This window comes from Poromitra crassiceps (assembly GCF_964638095.1).
Source record: "Poromitra crassiceps genome assembly, chromosome: 6".
NCBI lineage: Eukaryota > Metazoa > Chordata > Actinopteri > Beryciformes > Melamphaidae > Poromitra > Poromitra crassiceps.
The window spans coordinates 38,773,607-38,792,093 of NC_139627.1; the positions used below are offsets into that span (position 1 = coordinate 38,773,607).

At 42.1% G+C, this 18,487-nt stretch overlaps 1 protein-coding gene across 3 annotated transcripts; it reads right to left on the reverse strand.

Annotated features, from left to right (window-relative positions):
* Positions 1-1,383: 1,383 nt before the first annotated feature.
* gabpa (GA binding protein transcription factor subunit alpha) lies at positions 1,384-15,250 on the reverse strand. Of its 3 annotated transcripts, none has more exons than XM_083638427.1 (11): positions 15,170-15,250; positions 13,124-13,228; positions 12,875-13,019; positions 12,199-12,283; positions 11,783-12,007; positions 11,475-11,669; positions 10,334-10,390; positions 9,781-9,906; positions 7,793-7,882; positions 3,345-3,537; positions 1,384-2,601 (listed from the first exon to the last, which is right to left on the reverse strand). In XM_083638427.1, the coding sequence occupies exons 2-11, from the start codon at positions 13,198-13,200 to the stop codon at positions 2,388-2,390; spliced, it is 1,407 nt and encodes a 468-aa protein (XP_083494553.1). In that variant the 5' UTR covers positions 13,201-13,228; positions 15,170-15,250; the 3' UTR covers positions 1,384-2,387. The 3 variants fall into 3 exon arrangements, with proteins under 3 accessions (XP_083494553.1, XP_083494552.1, XP_083494554.1); XM_083638426.1 differs by lacking the exon at positions 15,170-15,250 and adding an exon at positions 14,733-15,015; XM_083638428.1 differs by lacking the exons at positions 7,793-7,882; positions 15,170-15,250 and adding an exon at positions 14,733-15,015.
* Positions 15,251-18,487: the final 3,237 nt, after the last annotated feature.

Here is an 18,487-nt window from a genome sequence, read left to right on the forward strand (position 1 = left end):
TGCTTCGTTGTCACAGACTTGCTTTAACGGAATCTTTGCTCTTGACGTTCATCTCCATGCCTCACTCCGTTAGCTGCATGGGCAGAATGCTCCATCTATATGTAATATAACATCAAGTGTAATAGTATCCGAAAGGAAGTTGATTGTGTTACTGTTTGCGTTCTATGCACTCTGAGTTTCATTTAGCAAGTCTGTTATTACCACCAAATATTGCCGTTATGTTGATTCCATGTTGCCAGTTCCACTGATGTTGCACATTGGCTTTCAGTTAGAATTAGGATAAAGGTCCAACTTTGGGATGGAGGTGGATGCTTAGCATGTGTTTTTCTCCACTCCTAATTGTGTCATTCCAGATTTAGCATTCCACTCTCCTCCTCGCCTGTAAATATTTGGATCATGGGCCCAGTTTCACTAATCAGGCTCAAACACTCCATCTCTCCCTTCAGTCTCCCTGTGTCCTTCAGTCGTTACAGCTTTCCAACCCCCCTTTTCTCCTGTCTTTCCCCCCTTTCTAGCTGTGTCGACAATATATTGTACAGTACAGCACTCTGGAGTCTGTGTGAGAGAGTTTGATCGGCACATAGGACTTGGTGAGCCTAGAGATAAGAACATCTTGAACGTAGTCTAGTCTGTCCTATCTCTCACACACACTCACCCTTACTCACACATTCCCTTCATCATATCTCACATACATTGTATTTTTCTACATTTCTTGTCTATACATGTACAGTGTTTCTTTTAATCTGTTAATTCTCTTTTAATCATGTCTCAGGCCTCCTGCAGAGGCAAAACACACCTTTTACATCAGTATGTCTGAAAGAGTAACTCTGGGGAATGTCCAGACCTGAATCAATGGACATAGTCCAGAGTTCATGTCTGAAAGTGGCATATGTGGACATGAATTACCACAAATTGACTTAAAATCTCAAATCAGTAGAGACAAGACAAGACATTCCCTGCTCCTCAAATGAAGTCAAATGCCACCTCCAATCAACATGAATGTGACATGCATATTGTGCAATTATGCCATAGAGATACAACACTAACCTCTCCACTCCTTATCCACACACACACGTGTGTACAGACACTAACTGAAGCTCTTAATCAGGTGAATGTTGTGAATTTGTATCGATACTCTGGGTATCTTTGGAGGCTAGTGGTAAAAAAATGCTCATTTTTCTCTCATTGATTCAGTGACTTTTCTCCATGTGTAGCTAAATGAACCATTTGCTTAGACTGAGAAAAAGCTTTCCACACTCACTATCCCATGAATAAAGTTTTGAATGTACAGAGAACCTACTGGCTGTGAGCCATTTTTGAATTCCTTAAGGCCTGCACTTTCGCATTTCGATCACATAAGCTGCATTGATTGAATTCCAGATGTTAAGAAAAAAGCGTGCCACTTTATTCCCCCTGGTGGACAAAAAGGGTCCAGCGATTCAGGGAACAAACACTAAATAAAATACAAAACAGATCCTCTATAAATGGAAAATATGAAAATACACTTGCCCTCGTGGCTATCAAAAAGATGGAGTACCGGTATATACAATGGAAACAATTCTAAACTACAGACAAGGAACAAATTATGCTTAAGCTCAAAACTGGGTTTCCAGGCACATTCACACATCCAGACATGCACACAATGACATTTGGGATCTCAGAGGCCATTTACACCTGGTGGCACTAACATGCGTTTTCTGTGATCAGGTTACAATCGGATAGTGCTTGACCACATTAGCCTGGGTGCATTTACACCTGGTATCCTCCAGTGTCCACATTGAGATATGTTGCGATCGGATCAGGGAAGCTCCATAGCGTAGAGCAGGAGAAAAACAGCAGTGACTGTTGTATGTGGATTGAGAGGACGCATTGCATTTACTCTTGGGTTCAATGTGATCACAATGCGTCCATGACCACCTCTGGAGGTGATTTGGCCGATCAGATCGCAATCCGTCCTCAATGTGTCTTGGGGGCGTTTACACCTGTACTTTCAAGTGGTCAATCAAGCACTATCCGATTGCAATCTGATCACAGAGAACGCATGTTAGTGCCAGGTGTAAATGGCCTCTCAGTGATCTCTCAGTTCGCACACATACACAATCTGCCTCTCATCCCGATCAGGCTTCTCCCATTGGTTAGAGTTGTAAAAAAACAACAAGAACAAAACAAAAAAAATCAAGCACTTCCCACCTGCCTCAGTCCAACTCTGATCAGATTGTAAAGAGAAGGACAAAGTTATCAGTCCACACAGATCAAGGATCAGCTTTGCATTTCCGCGCCTAATGAACAAAGTTATGTCAAAAGGAAGGGAGCCGACCGTTTCCCAATCAGCAGTGGAGAGCAATCTCGACCCGTGGTAGCTGGAGAGCGCCGTGGCCACGCCCCCTTCAGCTGTCACCCGTGGTGGCCAGGGTGACTGTAGTGATGGGCTGACCCATGCCATGCAGCTGCATGCGAGCCAGTTTCTTCTGTTCACACTCGGTCACCAGGGTGTTGAGCTCGGCGGCACTGTAGCCAATCAGAGTCCTCAGGTCGCACACAAACTTGTAGACAAAGCGCTTGCCCTGTACTTTGCTGATCATGTCCCCGTCGTAGTAATACCTGGGCAACAAAATAACACTATGAGAGAAGTTCACCACAAACTAACAATTCTACTTGAGGTGACTAAAAGCACACTGTACGTACATGCCTGTCAATCTAACACTCATGCAACAAAAAAAATGTTGATTATGCTGAAACACTGACAAGATTCTTTTCCACTTTCTGGTCTTAATTCAGGGTTCCTTGAAGCTCCTTGAAAGTTTGTGAATTTGTGAAATACAAATCAAGGCCTTGAACGTTTTTGAAAATAGACAGGGCTCATTGAAAGTGCTTGAATTGATATAGAAGGCAAGGGACCGCCTAGTCTGCCACCACTCTAACACAGCACCGTTGATAAGTGTCGTCAAGCCTCTCTCTCTTTTTAATTGTCTGTGAGCTTCTGTAAAGCTGCTAATTCTCATTATAAAAGTATCAGTGTTGTAACAGTAGTTTACCTTGATCCCTGTCTCAAACTAAGCCGTGTTGGGTCATTGAATTTGAGGGAATTGGGCCTGGAAAGGTCTTGAATTTGATGTGTAAGAGGGTGTGGGAACCCTGTTAATTTTTCAAGGACATTTTAATGCCCCCACAATCCCAATTCGCCTGTACTGTAATGTAGGACATTTTCGCTCCAAGCCGCTGTTGATTTCCTGCCCTGACACACACACACACAAACACACACACACACACACACACACACACACACACACACACACACACACACACACACACACACACACACAGAGTTGATGACAGGAACAAACCTGAGGGCTCTGCTGAGCTTCTCATAGTTCATAGTGGGCTTATTCTTGCGCTGGCCCCATTTCTGCGCCACAAGCTCGGGCTGGTTGAGTTTGAACTCGCCGTCCTCGCCGACCCAGGAGATGCAGTCCCTCGCATCTTTGTCTGTCAGCAGCTCCAGCAGGAACTGCCACAGCTGGATCTGACCGTTGTTGCCTAGCACCAGAGGGAGAACAAATGTATCGTTTACATGTAAGATATTTTATAGACAGCATGTTATAATACTTACGTGCGCATACGTTCCATGAACAGTGCAACACAATTTGTTGCTACAACAGGAACCATTTGCTATGAAACAACATGTTTCAAAATGTGAAATTAACGCTTTTTTGGTGTGGAGTGGCGTAACTGATGCCATAGTTTGTATATATATTTCCCAAGAAAGCAATATGGCAAGCAATACGGAGGTATTCACTCATTGAGTGCCAAGGACGTCGATCGACGTCAAAGTAAATAGTGACGTAGAGTGCCAAAGACGTCGATCGACGTCAAATGCGTTTTTTGACGGTGGGACGTGGATCAAAGCCTCCTGCATCATTCTCCTGTACAAATATTGTAGCTATTGAAGGTGTATAACCTATTTTACGGACTCATTAGGTGGCGACAGTGCTCTCCAGATTAGAGAAAGGTCCGGAAAACAGCAGGAAAAAGCCCTGTGATGAAAGAGAAACCGCTCATGCTGCAGCCAGAGCCATATAGATTGCTCTGGCTGGAGTTAACGTTGGCTGCGAACAGCAGTCAATCCACGCCCACAACTGAGCCTCTCTGTCTCTGCTGTATAGTTTCTGCACACGATTAGCCGCCAGAAAAGCAGCACCCGACGCCGAAGTGCCAAACCATTCTCAGCAGTCCGGTTTGGCTTTTCCGTGTCACGCTGGGAGCCGGCGCACAAAAACGGAGCACTCCGAAAATAGACGCTGGGTGCGTGAGGCTGTGTGTTAGTGTGGGGAGGAGTTTGCAGCTGAGGGGGGGGGGCACGCAGGGCACCACACAACTACACCATGTCACTACATCAGAAAATATTAGCTTCAGACTCAGTGAATGTGCTTGAAATGCTTCATTTCACAAAAGGCGGAATAACTCAGCTTCTAATTTGAAACGCATGTTTTTGCTCAAAACAACCTATCTTCTCCGGCTCATAACTAAAGAACGGAAAATGGTATCAATAAACTTTTTTTTGCTGACGATACAATAGAGTCTCCTCGTTCTTTGTGCGTGTTCGGTGTTTACATAGTAATATCACACAATATTCTGTGGGCCTCGAGAAATCACTGAAAACGCTCTGAAACTCTGGCACTGGGAGCGTCCGTTCTCCAAAAGTGGCTGGCACTCAATGAGTTAAGCACACAAACCAATGCTACTGTTTTAACAAAGTGAAATATTGCTTTTACAAGTTAGAATCAGATAGGCAATAACTGTATACGTTATTAAACAAGTTAAGGTGATGTCAAACAATCTTTCTGACAGATACTATAGTTTTCTCACACAAAAAGACAACACCCATGGGGAATAGAGAACCGCAGGAATGAGTCCAGAAGTCTACTTCCGGCCGGGTTCGTCAGGGGAAAAGTGAATGGGATTTCAGAATGGGGATTTCACTTAAATGCATAAAATAAGGTCTGTGGTTAACAAAAGTTTATGGGAACGCGAATTTGGGTTCAGCAGGATAATCTTCACAAACGTGAATAACTTTTATGACTTTTGGAACATAAATGCGTTTTTTTAAACGCGATTTTTAGAAAACACTTCAAAAGGCATAAAAGTGATTAAACATTTGTGAAGATTATCCTGCTGAACACAAATTCCTGTTCCCTTAAACTTTTGTTAACCACAGACCTTATTGACGCATTTAAGTGAAATCCCCATTCTAAAACCCCATAGACCTTTCCACTGTCTAACCAAAATGGCGGCGATTTCTGGTTAAGCCTACAAAAATACATAATTCCTGCGGTACTCTATGACTGCTAGTTAAAGGAGGACTTACCCCCTAGATATGTATTAGAACAGTGATTTGAAAATACCTATGGAAAAAAACAAGAAATGACATATGCTCTTGTCTATACTGGACTCTTTGGCTTGTTCAAGTCAAGATTCTTTTTCGGAAATCGACGCCATTACAGTTTGCCTACTGCCTCAAAAATAATTTATTTGAGAGGGGCCATATCTTTATAAATATCAACAACTAGCCAACGCTGGTGGCCTGTTTGGAAAGAGCTTTGCTCAAAATGGTTGAAAGTTATATCAATTTGGTAATTCAGTGGCGAACTAGAAATTTAATTATTTTTCTGCATGTATCTCTATGGAAACTACTCAAACTACGTTACGAGAGCAAAGTGACATGGGCTCGTTAACAGCAGCACACCCACAATAGGACAAACCTCTCGCTCTGGGGTAACACAATGCGAGATTTCTCCACGTAATTCCCTCGTCTAACTAGAGATAAACCGCGCAATGAAATCCGTTTTTAATTTGCGTTTTGGGGCTTTTCGTGATTCTTGTTGAAAGTTACAGCATGACAGCAGCATTTTTCCTCTCAGGGCGCAGGAGAGGCAGCGCAGAGCTCTTCTCCTCTTCAAAGCCCCCGCCTCTCACTGCCCGCGCGTCCCCGCTGCCTGAGCACACAGCAGCTCGTGCTCGCACACAGCGAGTCAACCCCCCCCCCCCCCCCCAGTCCCCAGTCCCCAGTCGCTCTACTCTGCTGACATTTCCTTAAAAGTTGGCGTTGCTTGTACACAGTGACGTTATTATAGTAGCCGATGTGTTTAGACCAGCTTTGTCACGTTGTCACGTCGTAGTATAGCGTTATATTTTACATGTGCGCTAAACTGCGACGCTATTTGTTTGCGGAAATATCAGACTGCTCTCTGCTCTCAGAGCACAGAGAGCCCAGCTGCTGCTGCTGCGCGCGGGCGCGCGCCCCCGGAGCTTGAGGCTCGTCCATGAGGTTACAGTACAACTCTCTCCTGCCCGCTCCCACCTGCCTGGGCTTGAGATAGTGCTTCCAACTCGGACTGATAATATAAACATCATCATTCGAGCTTATTCAGGTAAGATATTAATAAAGTAGTGACACATTCAGCGGGAAACTAACTATAATTAAGACATGTGCCAACTTTGACAACGTTTGGTTCAGTATTTTAAGAGCAAACTTCAATAAGAATAGGCTTGGAGTTCTGAGGAGCCGAAAGGGTACAGAGGGGGTAGGGGAGTAATTATCTTGAAATCCCATAGTCTTTGGGGACAACCTGACGTCAGGTTGTACCAAATCTCCCATTCATTTGAGAAAAAAAAAAAGCAGTGTTCGACCCGTAGAGGGCGCTTATGCCAGTTATGCTGCTGAAAAATGATACAAATGGTAAAATGGCAACAGTTTGGTGTCAAATGTGGAAATTCTGACCAGAATTCTTCACACATCACCCCCAAAGTCATATATATTGGTTAAAAGCTGAAAAAAAGTGTTTTGGAGGTAAGTTCTCCTTTAAACATACCAGGGTATATGCAGGAATACTGAAGTTAAAGTTGATAACTTTTGAAGACTTTGTCAATATATTTTAAGATCTCAGCACCACTTACGTCAGTCACATCATCGATAGGGGTGTAAATCACAAGTTTCATCACGATACGATATTATATTATAGATTCTTCAGACAATGATACGATATTTGCTGATATCACAAAGTCTGCCATGATACAATATCTATTCAATTCAGGGGTCTGCGATCGATAAGACAATATACGGTAATATGTTCATTTAACACCATCGGCACAATAGCTACAAAATGTAATACCTATCAAATGGCGATTAAGACTTCTAAAGGGCCTTAATTTTCCCTAAATTTATTTATCAACTTTTAATACTTTTCAAGACCCCACAGATACCCTGCATACAGACAACAGACAGAGTCAATGCTGTGTGTTGTGTAGAGCAGGGGTTCCCAACCTTTTTTGCACCGCGGACCGGTTTAAAATTGACAATATTGCTGCGGACCAGAGGGAGGGGATTTGTTAAGGATAGGATTGGATATTAAACGCATAGCGCATAGTTCGTTTGGATACAGTATCACATACACAGGGCATATTTTCCTTGCATGAACATAATTAAAAAACAGCCTAAAGTTTTTTTGGGGGTTGCCACTGGTGTAGAGTAGAGCCCGACCGATACTGGATTTTTGAGGCCGATGCCGATACCGATATTAGGGAGTAAAAAAATTCCGATACCGATAATATCGGCCGATATACCGTATATAATTTTTTTTATCAAATGTTTATCCCCCATTAGTGCTAATCCCCCATTAGTGCTAATTTTTTATTTATTTATCCTGGTTGCTGCTCCACCCTCTGCCGATCTGGGGAGAGCCGAAAACTGGCTCCATGCTTCCACATGGGCAGTTAGCCAGCCGCTTCTTTTCACCTGACAGGGGAAGCTTCACCGGTAGGACATAGCACGTGGGTGGGAGGATCACGCTATTCCAACGAGTTCCCCTCCCTCCGAACAGGCGCCCTTAACGACCAGAGGAGGCACCACATCAGCAACCCTCAAATATCAAACACTTGACAAAGATATGATTGAGTTGACATGAATTGAAATATGTGATGTAGGCAGGATATTTTACAGCTTATTAATAAACTCAACGCAATGAAACAGTAAACTTAACTGGGAATTTAATAATTATAAATAACTAGAAATACAAAAAAACAATAGAACAAATAGTTAAGAAAAAATATCAACTATACACAACATGCTGTCCATGCTGTCTATAACTTATATACCGTAAATTCCGGACTATAAGCCGCGGCTTTTTTCCCGTTTTTTGGCCTTTTTTGCCCCCTGCGGCTTATATAACGGTGCGTCTTATCTATGGATTTTTTCCAAAAAAAAAAAAAAATCTCTCTTTTTTAGCACTCTTTCTAACTATAAATCCACTTCTGTTTTAATTTCCTCTCTTGCCCTCTTTTAACAACATAACATAACATAACACAACACAGGTAAGCAGAAAGAAAAAGACGAAGCAATCACGCCATGAATGAGGAAATGACTCACCTGCTGGAGGCTGGAGATACACGCTTGGGCTAAACTTTTACTCCGTGAAACACTATCGATTAAGTCCGACATCGCTCAGAGGTTTTGAGCAGCTTGAAAACAAGTTTGAAAACGTGCAGAAGTCCATCCACTCACTCACTAAAGAAACTAAGGCAACCGTGAACAGAGTTTATAATGCAAAAGCGCATCCGCGCACTGGAGGACAAAAACAACACAGTGAGTCCGAAAATGGATAAAATGCAAAATCGAAACCCTGCACACGCAGGTTGATGACTTAATCAGCAGGAGTAAAAGAAATAACATTCGCCTGATCAATGTAAAAGAGGAGCTGAGATTGGTGACATGGACGCTTTTGTGGCAAAATCCTGTGTTACATCCTGGACCTGAAGGAAGGCGAGAAACCACCAGAGGTGGACAGGGCACACCGGGCGCCTCGGCCACGTCCAGACCCCGGCCTGCCACCGAGGGCCATCTTCATCTGCCTACTCCGCTGGCCCGACCGTCAACTCATCCTCCAGGCTGCGGGGAAGAAGCCCCTCAGGACCTCTCCGCGTTGGTGCAACAGAAACGCGCAACATACAACAGCATCATCGAGTCAATGGATATCGCTTTGGCGTACTGTACCCAGCGAGACTCGTCATAACCAGACCGGACTATCTTTAGCACTCTTTCTAACTATAAATCCACTTCTGTTTTAATTTCCTCTCTTGCCCTCTTTTCACCACACCGCGGACACTGTGTGCCCAGCGGCGGAACAAGAGCTCAAAGTGAAACTGCCGAATATCTTTTGAGTTGGACTGGTCAATAGTACTGTGAGTAACTAAAATAAAAAAATAAAAAACGGAATTCTCTCTTCTTTAGCACTCTTTCTAACTATAAATCCACTTCTGTTTTAATTTCCTCTCTTGCCCTCTTTTCACCACACCGCGGACACTGTGTGCACTGTAAAAAAAACAAAAAATACCACAATGTGTGATTTTGTCTGGGGATTAGTGACCTGACTTTTGTTTTGTTGAAATGTTAATAAATGGGAGCTTCCCCAAACAGCCATCTGTTTCCCGACAATCCCCTCTGTGCACGAAGCCTTACATATGGTAATTAAACATCAAAACACCCGCGGCTTATAGACCGGTGCGGCTTATAGAAGAAAAAAATAGTCACCTTTGAAGGTGCGGCTTATAGACCGGTGCGTCTTATAGTCCGGAATTTACGGTATATATTTATTAAAAAAAAAAAAAAAAAAAAAAAAAAAAAAAAACGGCGCCAAATATTACCGATACCGATATATCGGTAATCGCCAATATCGGCCGATAATATCGGCGGGCCGATAATATCGGTCGGGCTCTAGTGTAGAGTACCTGTGCGGTTGCCAGGTGAGCTGCGCTCCTCTCCTCCTGAAATGCGGGGCGTCCTGGGGCCACGGCTCTGCTTCAATACTTTTATCGTGGTGGGTGTACTCACTGCGGCGGGGATTATCTGCACAGCTGGAGACAGAGAGATGTACAGTTCATCAACCATCAGAACTACTGGGAGGATTCTGGCTAAGAATTCATATCAAAATCTCTCTAGCAAAGTCCGACTCTGAAATAATATTTTGGCTATTTGGGACGGTTTTGCCCTCAAATACTTTGGTTTTTAGTTTTTTCCCCCAACAACAGTCTCCTATAGATGAGCAAAACGTTTTCCCTGTATAGTATTTGCAAACAGAACATGATAGCCTGTTCAGCTCACAACTAGCCAAAACCAATTCATAGTATCTGTCCTAAAGGCTGTCTGCAAGTTTCATTACGTTAAAATAAAACTGTTTAATGCCTTTTACAATTAAATACAAAAAAGACCAATTTTGCTACTGAAGTGAACACCAAAATGGGGAAAAATAGATATTATGTATAACACTATAAACAGACTTACGTTGATCGATGAGGACAGTGGCGTCCTGGCCAGACTGGTCCTGACTGGCCAACACATCTGAAAGATAGTCATCCGATTAAGCTGAATTCTGTGTCAAATTCACACTGGTCAGGCTGTGATGACTCTCCCTAATATGACCGAGTTATAACTTTGGCCTACAGCGTGCCTCTCTATGATCTACACATGTGCCATGTTCGGAATGGTTCACTCATTCACTCACTATTCCCCATGTGATGTTTATCATATAGTGAACTATATGGGGAATTCAGACACTACCTCACTCTTCTTCTGCTTTGGTAAACATGACCGCATTGCATTGTGGTAGATGGGAGAAAATGTAGGGTACATTCGCTGTTGACTAGAACTTGCTGTGCATTGTGGGTATTTTATAGTAGACTATACTAGCCTGGGTAAACCCAGCCTCCACGTGACCTCCATGTACTAGTCTATCAGTCACTTACGCTACAGACAGTCTGTGACATCACGTTGAAGGCTGGGTTCACCCAGGCTACGACTATATAGTAGTCGGTCCACCGACATGTTGGCAGATATGCCGATATTTTTTTTATTTTGTATTTTTTAAGTTATAGACAGCATGTTGTGTATATTTGATCTTTTTTCTTAACTCGTTATATTTTATATTTGTTGTATTTGTATTTCTAGTTATTTATAATTATTAAATTCCCAGTTCAGTTTACGTTTCATTGCAGTGATGTCATTTTGGACAATAAAGTTTATTGATAAGCTGTAAAATATCCTCCCTACATTACATATCTCAAGTCATGCCAAGTCATATCTTTGTCAAGTGTGTGATATTTGAGGGATCATTGCAAAATAATTGTGTAATATAATGTGTAATATAATGTGTATTATATAATATAAGAATATCGGCCGATATATCGATATCGGAATTTTTTTACTCCCTAATATCGGTATCGGCATCGGCCTCCAAAATCCAGTATCGGTCGGGCTCTATAGTGAATCAAATTAACAGATGAGAATTCGGACACTAGTAAAAAATAGGGAACACACTATATAGTCCACTATTTCTGTAATATGGACCGGTTTGGAACAGGGCTACTGTCAAACATCAACCTGTATGACACACACCCACACCGCAGAACGACGGCTCCTGACTTACATTTGCGAAGGAGTTCCAGGTGGCTCCAGAGTATCTCTCCATTAGGCACTTTCAGAAGGAACTCTTCCTGAGTGTAGGAGCAGAGGTCTCGACCCGGGATGTGAATGCCTCCTATTTCCATCTCATCTATGTTAAACTCCTTCATCACCCACACAGCCCAGTGGATCACCTGATCGGCTGTCCAGAGCACGGGGTCTAAGGAGAGAGACAGTAACCTTGTAAGTCAAATCGATAAAAAAAGAAAGAAAGGACATGAGCAGTCTACCCCTCCCCCCCGCACAGTAAGGTATTTTTAGGGTGCTCCTCACCATACGGTATGCCCAGGCGGACCTGTTCCTTGCGGTAGCCCTCGAGCGCCGCAGCCCAGCGCGTCACCTGCTCTGAGGTGTCATCAGACAGCGAAGATCGCTCCACAGCAATGAGCTGTCCCTCCTCCACCAGAGCGCCGTCCTCGCCTGCTGCGTCTGGGTCGATCACCACCTCGACCGTCTCTACTGGCTTCACAATCTCTAAGATATTCAACTTCTCCTCACCTGGACAAGAGCATACGGACAAAGGAGTGAGCCTGAAGTGTGTATGTGCAATTTGACAATATTTAATCTCTTATCGTTGTAGTTGGATGAATTGCAACAGTGAAGTGTGGCTGCAATGCATATCTCCTCTGCAGATCATGTGATCAGGATTTCATAGGGTTATATTCTGGTGTTTTTGTGTCAATCTGTACCTGGTTTGACGATGATCTGCAGGCTGAGCTGCACCGTGCCATCCGTCTTCACTCCTTGATCAAAGAGGCTGTGATCAGGATGCAGCTGAAAAGAGACAACAGATGAGCTGAATAAGAGAATGAGAGGTGAAGAGACATATGACTGTGATGTCATCAGTGATGGTCACTCGAGCAATTGTGATGTCACTGATGACATCATCAGTCAATGTGCGGACTCTACTTTTCTCTCACTACTGATCACTCACTGACATTATCAGTGATGCGGAGTTGATCAATTGTGCGCTGAGTGATGTCACTCGCAATTGTGATGCCATCAGTGAGTGATGTCGTCATTGATGTGAAGTTGGGCAATTGTGCGCTGCGCATGCCAATAGAGCAGGCGAGGCCACGCAGCTGCCGAGCTGCAGATGAGGGCAATGGACTTTTCTTAGAATCTGTCGTAGTCTTTTAAACTGCCACACATTATTACAATATTATGGCAATAAGTGTCTAATCATAAAGCCTCAAGAAGCAATAAATGCAAAAGTATCATTTGATTTTTTGCCAATACACACAAAGCACAGAATGCACTGTAAGTTTCTATAAAATTACAAAAATATTTTTCGTTTCAGTGATCAAAGAAAAATGTCAAATCATAGTGTGAACTTGTTAAACTGTATTTATGTGCATTTGTTACCTGAATATCCTGCAAACAGATCTCATACGCATCCAGTGACACCTGGATACGAGGCTCCAAAAGCTTCTTCAAATTGCCGATTGGCTCATTGATGTCAATATCTTGTTGAATCAAATCTGAAGCTGTGATGGTCTGTTCCTCAATACTTAAGGGTAAAACAACAGAAGGGAGTTATACACTGAAAATAACTATAAATGTATAGTACCTGCATGTACAACAGCATTCAAGTCAAATTCACATTTTGCTCACCCTTCCTCCAGGCACCCCTGTTTGTCGTGCCCATCAATCTCGATTTCTATCATCTCTTCTGATTCACTTTTCGACATTGTCTTTTAAACACCAAGGGGCAAGCTGCTGTAGAAAGGTAAGTGAAAGGTACCATTTGTTATTGCAATTATACAATGGTCAAAAAGTACTGAGCAGAGCCAAAAGCACCAAGATAAGGAACAGTTATATTGCTCATGAAGAAAATGGTAGCTTCCAACAAAAAGTTAGGAAATGTGTCAAGGATTGATAGGAAATTACAACCACACCATATATCTCATTTTCACATTCTTTAGCAAACAAATTAATTTATAGTTGCATTTTATGGATATTTACAATGGTTGATCATCTAAATGACTTGGATGGAGCAGACTGCCTTGAACGAATAGCCTAGTCCCAAGTCCTACAATCTATCAAGGCTTTCAACTTGAGACTGAGGGGACTTTCAGTTAGAGAAGCTTAAACTGCTTTGTTTACAACACACTATAGATACAGTCAGCTGGTAACCTAATTAAAAAGACCTATAATAATAAAAAAAATACAATACATTTGAGAATAATACCATACAATTGCATGGCTAAATAACTTATATAGCCTATATCCCTTTAGTATATTGATACCATACCATAGAAGATAAAAGTTAAAACATGGCAGTACTACAATCTAACTAGTGACTGCCACAAACTATAAGTCACTATAGGGATATTAATTATTTTTCATGGGGGTATAATTGTAAACCCATTTAGCATGAATGTCTAAAAGCCTACATTATAAGGTTTTGTTCAGTATAGTCAATCATATATATTTAATATAAAGTATTACATTATGGATTTAATGATCAAATCAGTTTGAGTGTATGCAGTAGGCATCCCTACTGGACTGTATTTGAGGAGAGCAGTGTGGCTCTCCAGTGGAAAGGCCTCTCAGCCTCGACTCCTCATTGGCCGTCTGGGACAGTTCAGTGAGCGCTATGGTAACGTTAGCCAACTCGAGGGCGAGGCTTCTCTGCGTAAAGGCCAAATGCTAGGCCATTAGTTAAAAATATTAAAATGGTCAATCACATCAAACTCCGTGTCGTATTTTTCCCCTAAAATCACTGGAATTAGATGCACGTATTCCACGTGTCGCCAAGTTGAGCCTGGTCTGCGGTGAACCGAGTTTAGCGACACTTTTGTAGGCGCCTACATCACGGGGCGAGGCACCGCATGCACGTCCGCTGCTCCCCGTGTAGCAAAGAACGCTTAATTTACCATAAAAACACATCGCGCTATGTAACTTTAACTAATTCTTGGAAAATATACACTCTAACTCTGCGTGTAGAAAACTTTTGAAACGGAAATGGAACAAACGGAAACAAAACAGCATAGGGCAAATGGAAAGGAGCCGGAAATCCTGGCTAAGGTTTACAGCGCTTATTAGACTTCCGAGAGCGGTCCAGACAAAATACCAGAGCAGTTTCCGAGCTATTATAGACCATCGATCGACGGTATTGTCACGATTATACTAGAATTACGACCAGTTAAGCGTTGAATATAACTATACAGATAAACATGGGATATAACGCGATATGTATCGCCTTTGGACTCGTACATACGGTCTGTTGTTGTCGCTCGGTGATGCAGCTCCGCAGCAGCAGCCTCTCCACAGACCTGGGTTAGCCTTAATGTTACCAAGCTAGCTAACACTAAGTTGGCTGGGATGACAACTGAGCTCGTCCAAAAGACCGCAATGTGTTTTTCCAAGTAGTGAGAAACAGCTGGGCTCACTCTGCTGAGCTGTACTAGCCAGTGTTAGCCTAGCTTCAGTTATGCTAACGATGTGTGTGTCTGACTTGAAGGTAGGCGGCCTCTTCCCACGAAGCTAACGTTAACGATAGGCTAAGGCTATGGGTTGGCTCTAGTATGGATCATCAACAGCTAGTCAGTGCAACAAAATAGCGGGAAGAGGGCAGACACAGCGAATATATCTACCATGCTGCAACTTAGCGCACTTTAATCAAAATACTTATTGCTAATTCCCAAATAACCATACCTCTTGAAATTCAGGCCTCAATGGATCTGAATGTGTTCAACTGTTGATTGAAAACAGCTCAGCCAGTATTCACAGTCGAATCATGCAAGTTTTTGGTCAACACAGAGAGAGGGGCGGAGACTAACTGGCAAGGCTGAAGTTTAGTTGCATGGAAAATATTGTCTTATTTTAGTTCAAAGTATTGATATACTTTCTTTCAACTGTGTACTAAAATGTGATAGCATTGTGAGACGTGCTCTTGATAAAGTTGGAGATGTGGGTTATTTTGATGTATGGGATTTAATTCGATTATAAAATGGGTTAAACGTTACTGCCAAGGGATTCAGCCCACCACTTGGGCATAGACCCTACTTGTAAATATGTATGCCGTTTTAATTTCTTTATGTAGGGTGAATTCCACTGAAGTCAAAAGAAAGTGTAGACATAAATTAATACATTAAAAATCTGATGAAGATATAAATAAGCTGCAATGAAGTTTACAAGCTTTTGAGTATTTATCAAGTTTGTGGTATGTTCAAAATACATTGGGGAAAGGTTATGATTATATTAATGTATTGATTATTGTGGTGGCTTTTGTTTTACTTTGTTGTCAAATTCTTTTATATATACTGTACATTTATAGCATACTCTGTTTCTGGGTAGGCTTTCACGGATACTTACCTTACATCATCAGCCATGGGAGCTAGGGCTCTGTCTGTCTGTTTCTCTGTGTCCCACTGTGATGTCATGTATCCCACTGTAACATCATCAGTGATGTCATAAATCTCACTGTGACATCATCAGTGATGTCATAAATCCTACTGTGACATCATCAATGATGTCATAAATCCCACTGTGACATCATCAGTGATGTCATAAATTCCATTGTGACATCATCAGTGATGTCATAGATCCCACTGATAACATCATCAGTGATGTCATAAATCTGACATCATCAGTGATGCTGGTCTCATTGGCCACACAGCAGCCGAGCGAATGCGAGCTGCAGGGCCAGCTCTGCGAGCTGCAGAGGAATCAACCTAGTATACATTTGGCAATGTGGGCAATGTTTCTCTGAAACACAAAAATATATATATATTCTCTGTTCTGTTTCAATTTTTGTCACACTGATGATGTCATAAATCACTGAATATGTCATAAGTGATGTCATCATTGATGTCACTAGAGCAATTGTGCATTGTGACATCACTGATGATGTCATCAGTGACATCAGCATTGTGACATCACTGATGATGTCATCAGTGACATCAGCATTGTGACATCACTGAGGATGTCATCAGTGATGTCATGATACACTGATGATGTCATCAGTGGTATAAGACTGATGGATGTAGGAGCACACACACACCCGACCCGTGCGTATGTAAACTTAAGGGCAATAACATTTTGTGAGCAACACACTAGGGCTGTGCAATTAATCGAATTTTAATCGCAATTACAATTATGAAAACAAGATAATAGAGATAAAACAATTATTTTTTATTTATTTTAGTTGGCCTATTTATTTATCTATTTTTTTTATCTTTATTTTCGTGTATTTATTTGTTTTTCAGTTCAATTATATATATATACAGTTCAAAGAAATCCAGTATTGTATTAAAAAGAAAATACAAGTTTTTTCAAGTTCAATAAATGCATGATGTTGACAAAGTCATTTTGCAAAAAAATGAGTAATCGCGTTAAATAATTGTGATTTCAATATCAGTCAAAAATAATCGTGATTATGATTTTTGCCATAATCGAGCAGCCCTACAACACACCCACGCACGCCAATAGAGCAGGCGAGGCCAAGCAGCAGCCGAGCTGCGTGCAAGGCCACGCAAGGGCCAAGCTTCATATGCGAGCTGCAGGGTGGGCGAGCCCGTGCAGCGGGTGACCATAGGAATCGTGCGCGCAAGATGCCTAGTCTTTCTCTATATAAAAGGGGCTTAGGGAAATCTCTGTTTGTTTCAATTTTTGTCCCAATGCTGATGTCATAGGAGGCATTGTGACATCACTGATGATGTCATAGGCACTGATGTAAACGTAAGGGCACACCTAAGTGCAATAACATTTTGTGAGCAACACACACATTCGCACCAATAGTGCAGGCGAGGCCACGCAACAGCCGAGCCGCCTATGTGAGCTGCAGGGCGGGCGAGTATCGAGGAATCGAGCGCGAGATGCCTAGTTAACAAAATAAGCGGTGCCAGTTTACCAACAAGTTCTGCATTTTTATTTTTTTTACACCTCAGCTTAACTCGTGCTGTTCACATTTGATGTTGACTTATAAAATATTATGTGAAGGACAAACCAATGGATTTGCATGTAAATGTGTCATTTTGTGAATTATTTGCTGTCAAGTGTCTGTCTCCTTTTAATTCTCAAACTCTGAAATTTATATTTTTGATCAGCTTTATCAAATAAATGTATGTTGATAAATCTAAACTAGTCTCATTTCTGATTCATAATGCATGTCCTTGTGGCATAAGAAGGTGTGACTTGTCTTGATACAGTAGCCTAGGCCTACATTTTCATTTGTGTGTCAACATTTTGGCTATTTGGGATGCGTTCGTAAATCCAATCTGACGCTACACTGAAATGAGAGTACGGATGTACGACACATTACAACGGGGCTCCCAATTTACGAACGGTCCAGTTTGCGCTCTGGCATAGTTATTCAAACTTCAACTTGTATTATGAAATAAAATCACATCATCATTACCAAAGCTGAATTAAAAGTGCTGTGAGCAGTGCAAGACAGGCAATTATCATTTTGTGGAACCATATTAGTCCAACTTTATCTTCAGTGATATGGAGAGACACTTTAACTAAAAACAATCCTGTGGACAGAAAGACGTCTTAGCGGAATACCCCTCCCTGTGTGACTGGCCATTATTACCCAGGCCTCACAGTCGGCATGCAGCCTCTCCTCTCCCCAGGGGGTTTTCATAGTCCACTTCACTGACTGATTACAACTCTGCTCACCTGTGGGCTCCTCCACTCTGGAGCTCTCCATGGTGCTGAACTTGTGTTGTGTCAATTTGGCCACTAATTAGCCATTTTGCCCATTTAGTCAGCCCTAATTATACATTCAGAAATCCGGCTCTGTTAGGTCGCTCCTAGGGGTGCTCTTTACACTTCCTGAAAGATTCAAAGTGATGATCACACGTATGGCATAGCTGTGCTGAACACAATTCTGCTCACACACAGACAGGTCACTTTTCACATTCTTATTGTAGGAGATCATGAGATTGTAGTTCCCCTAATAACTTCAGAATTTATCATTAACAGGCCACAAGGATGAAAACAAAAAAACAATTAAATATGCCCTTTTAC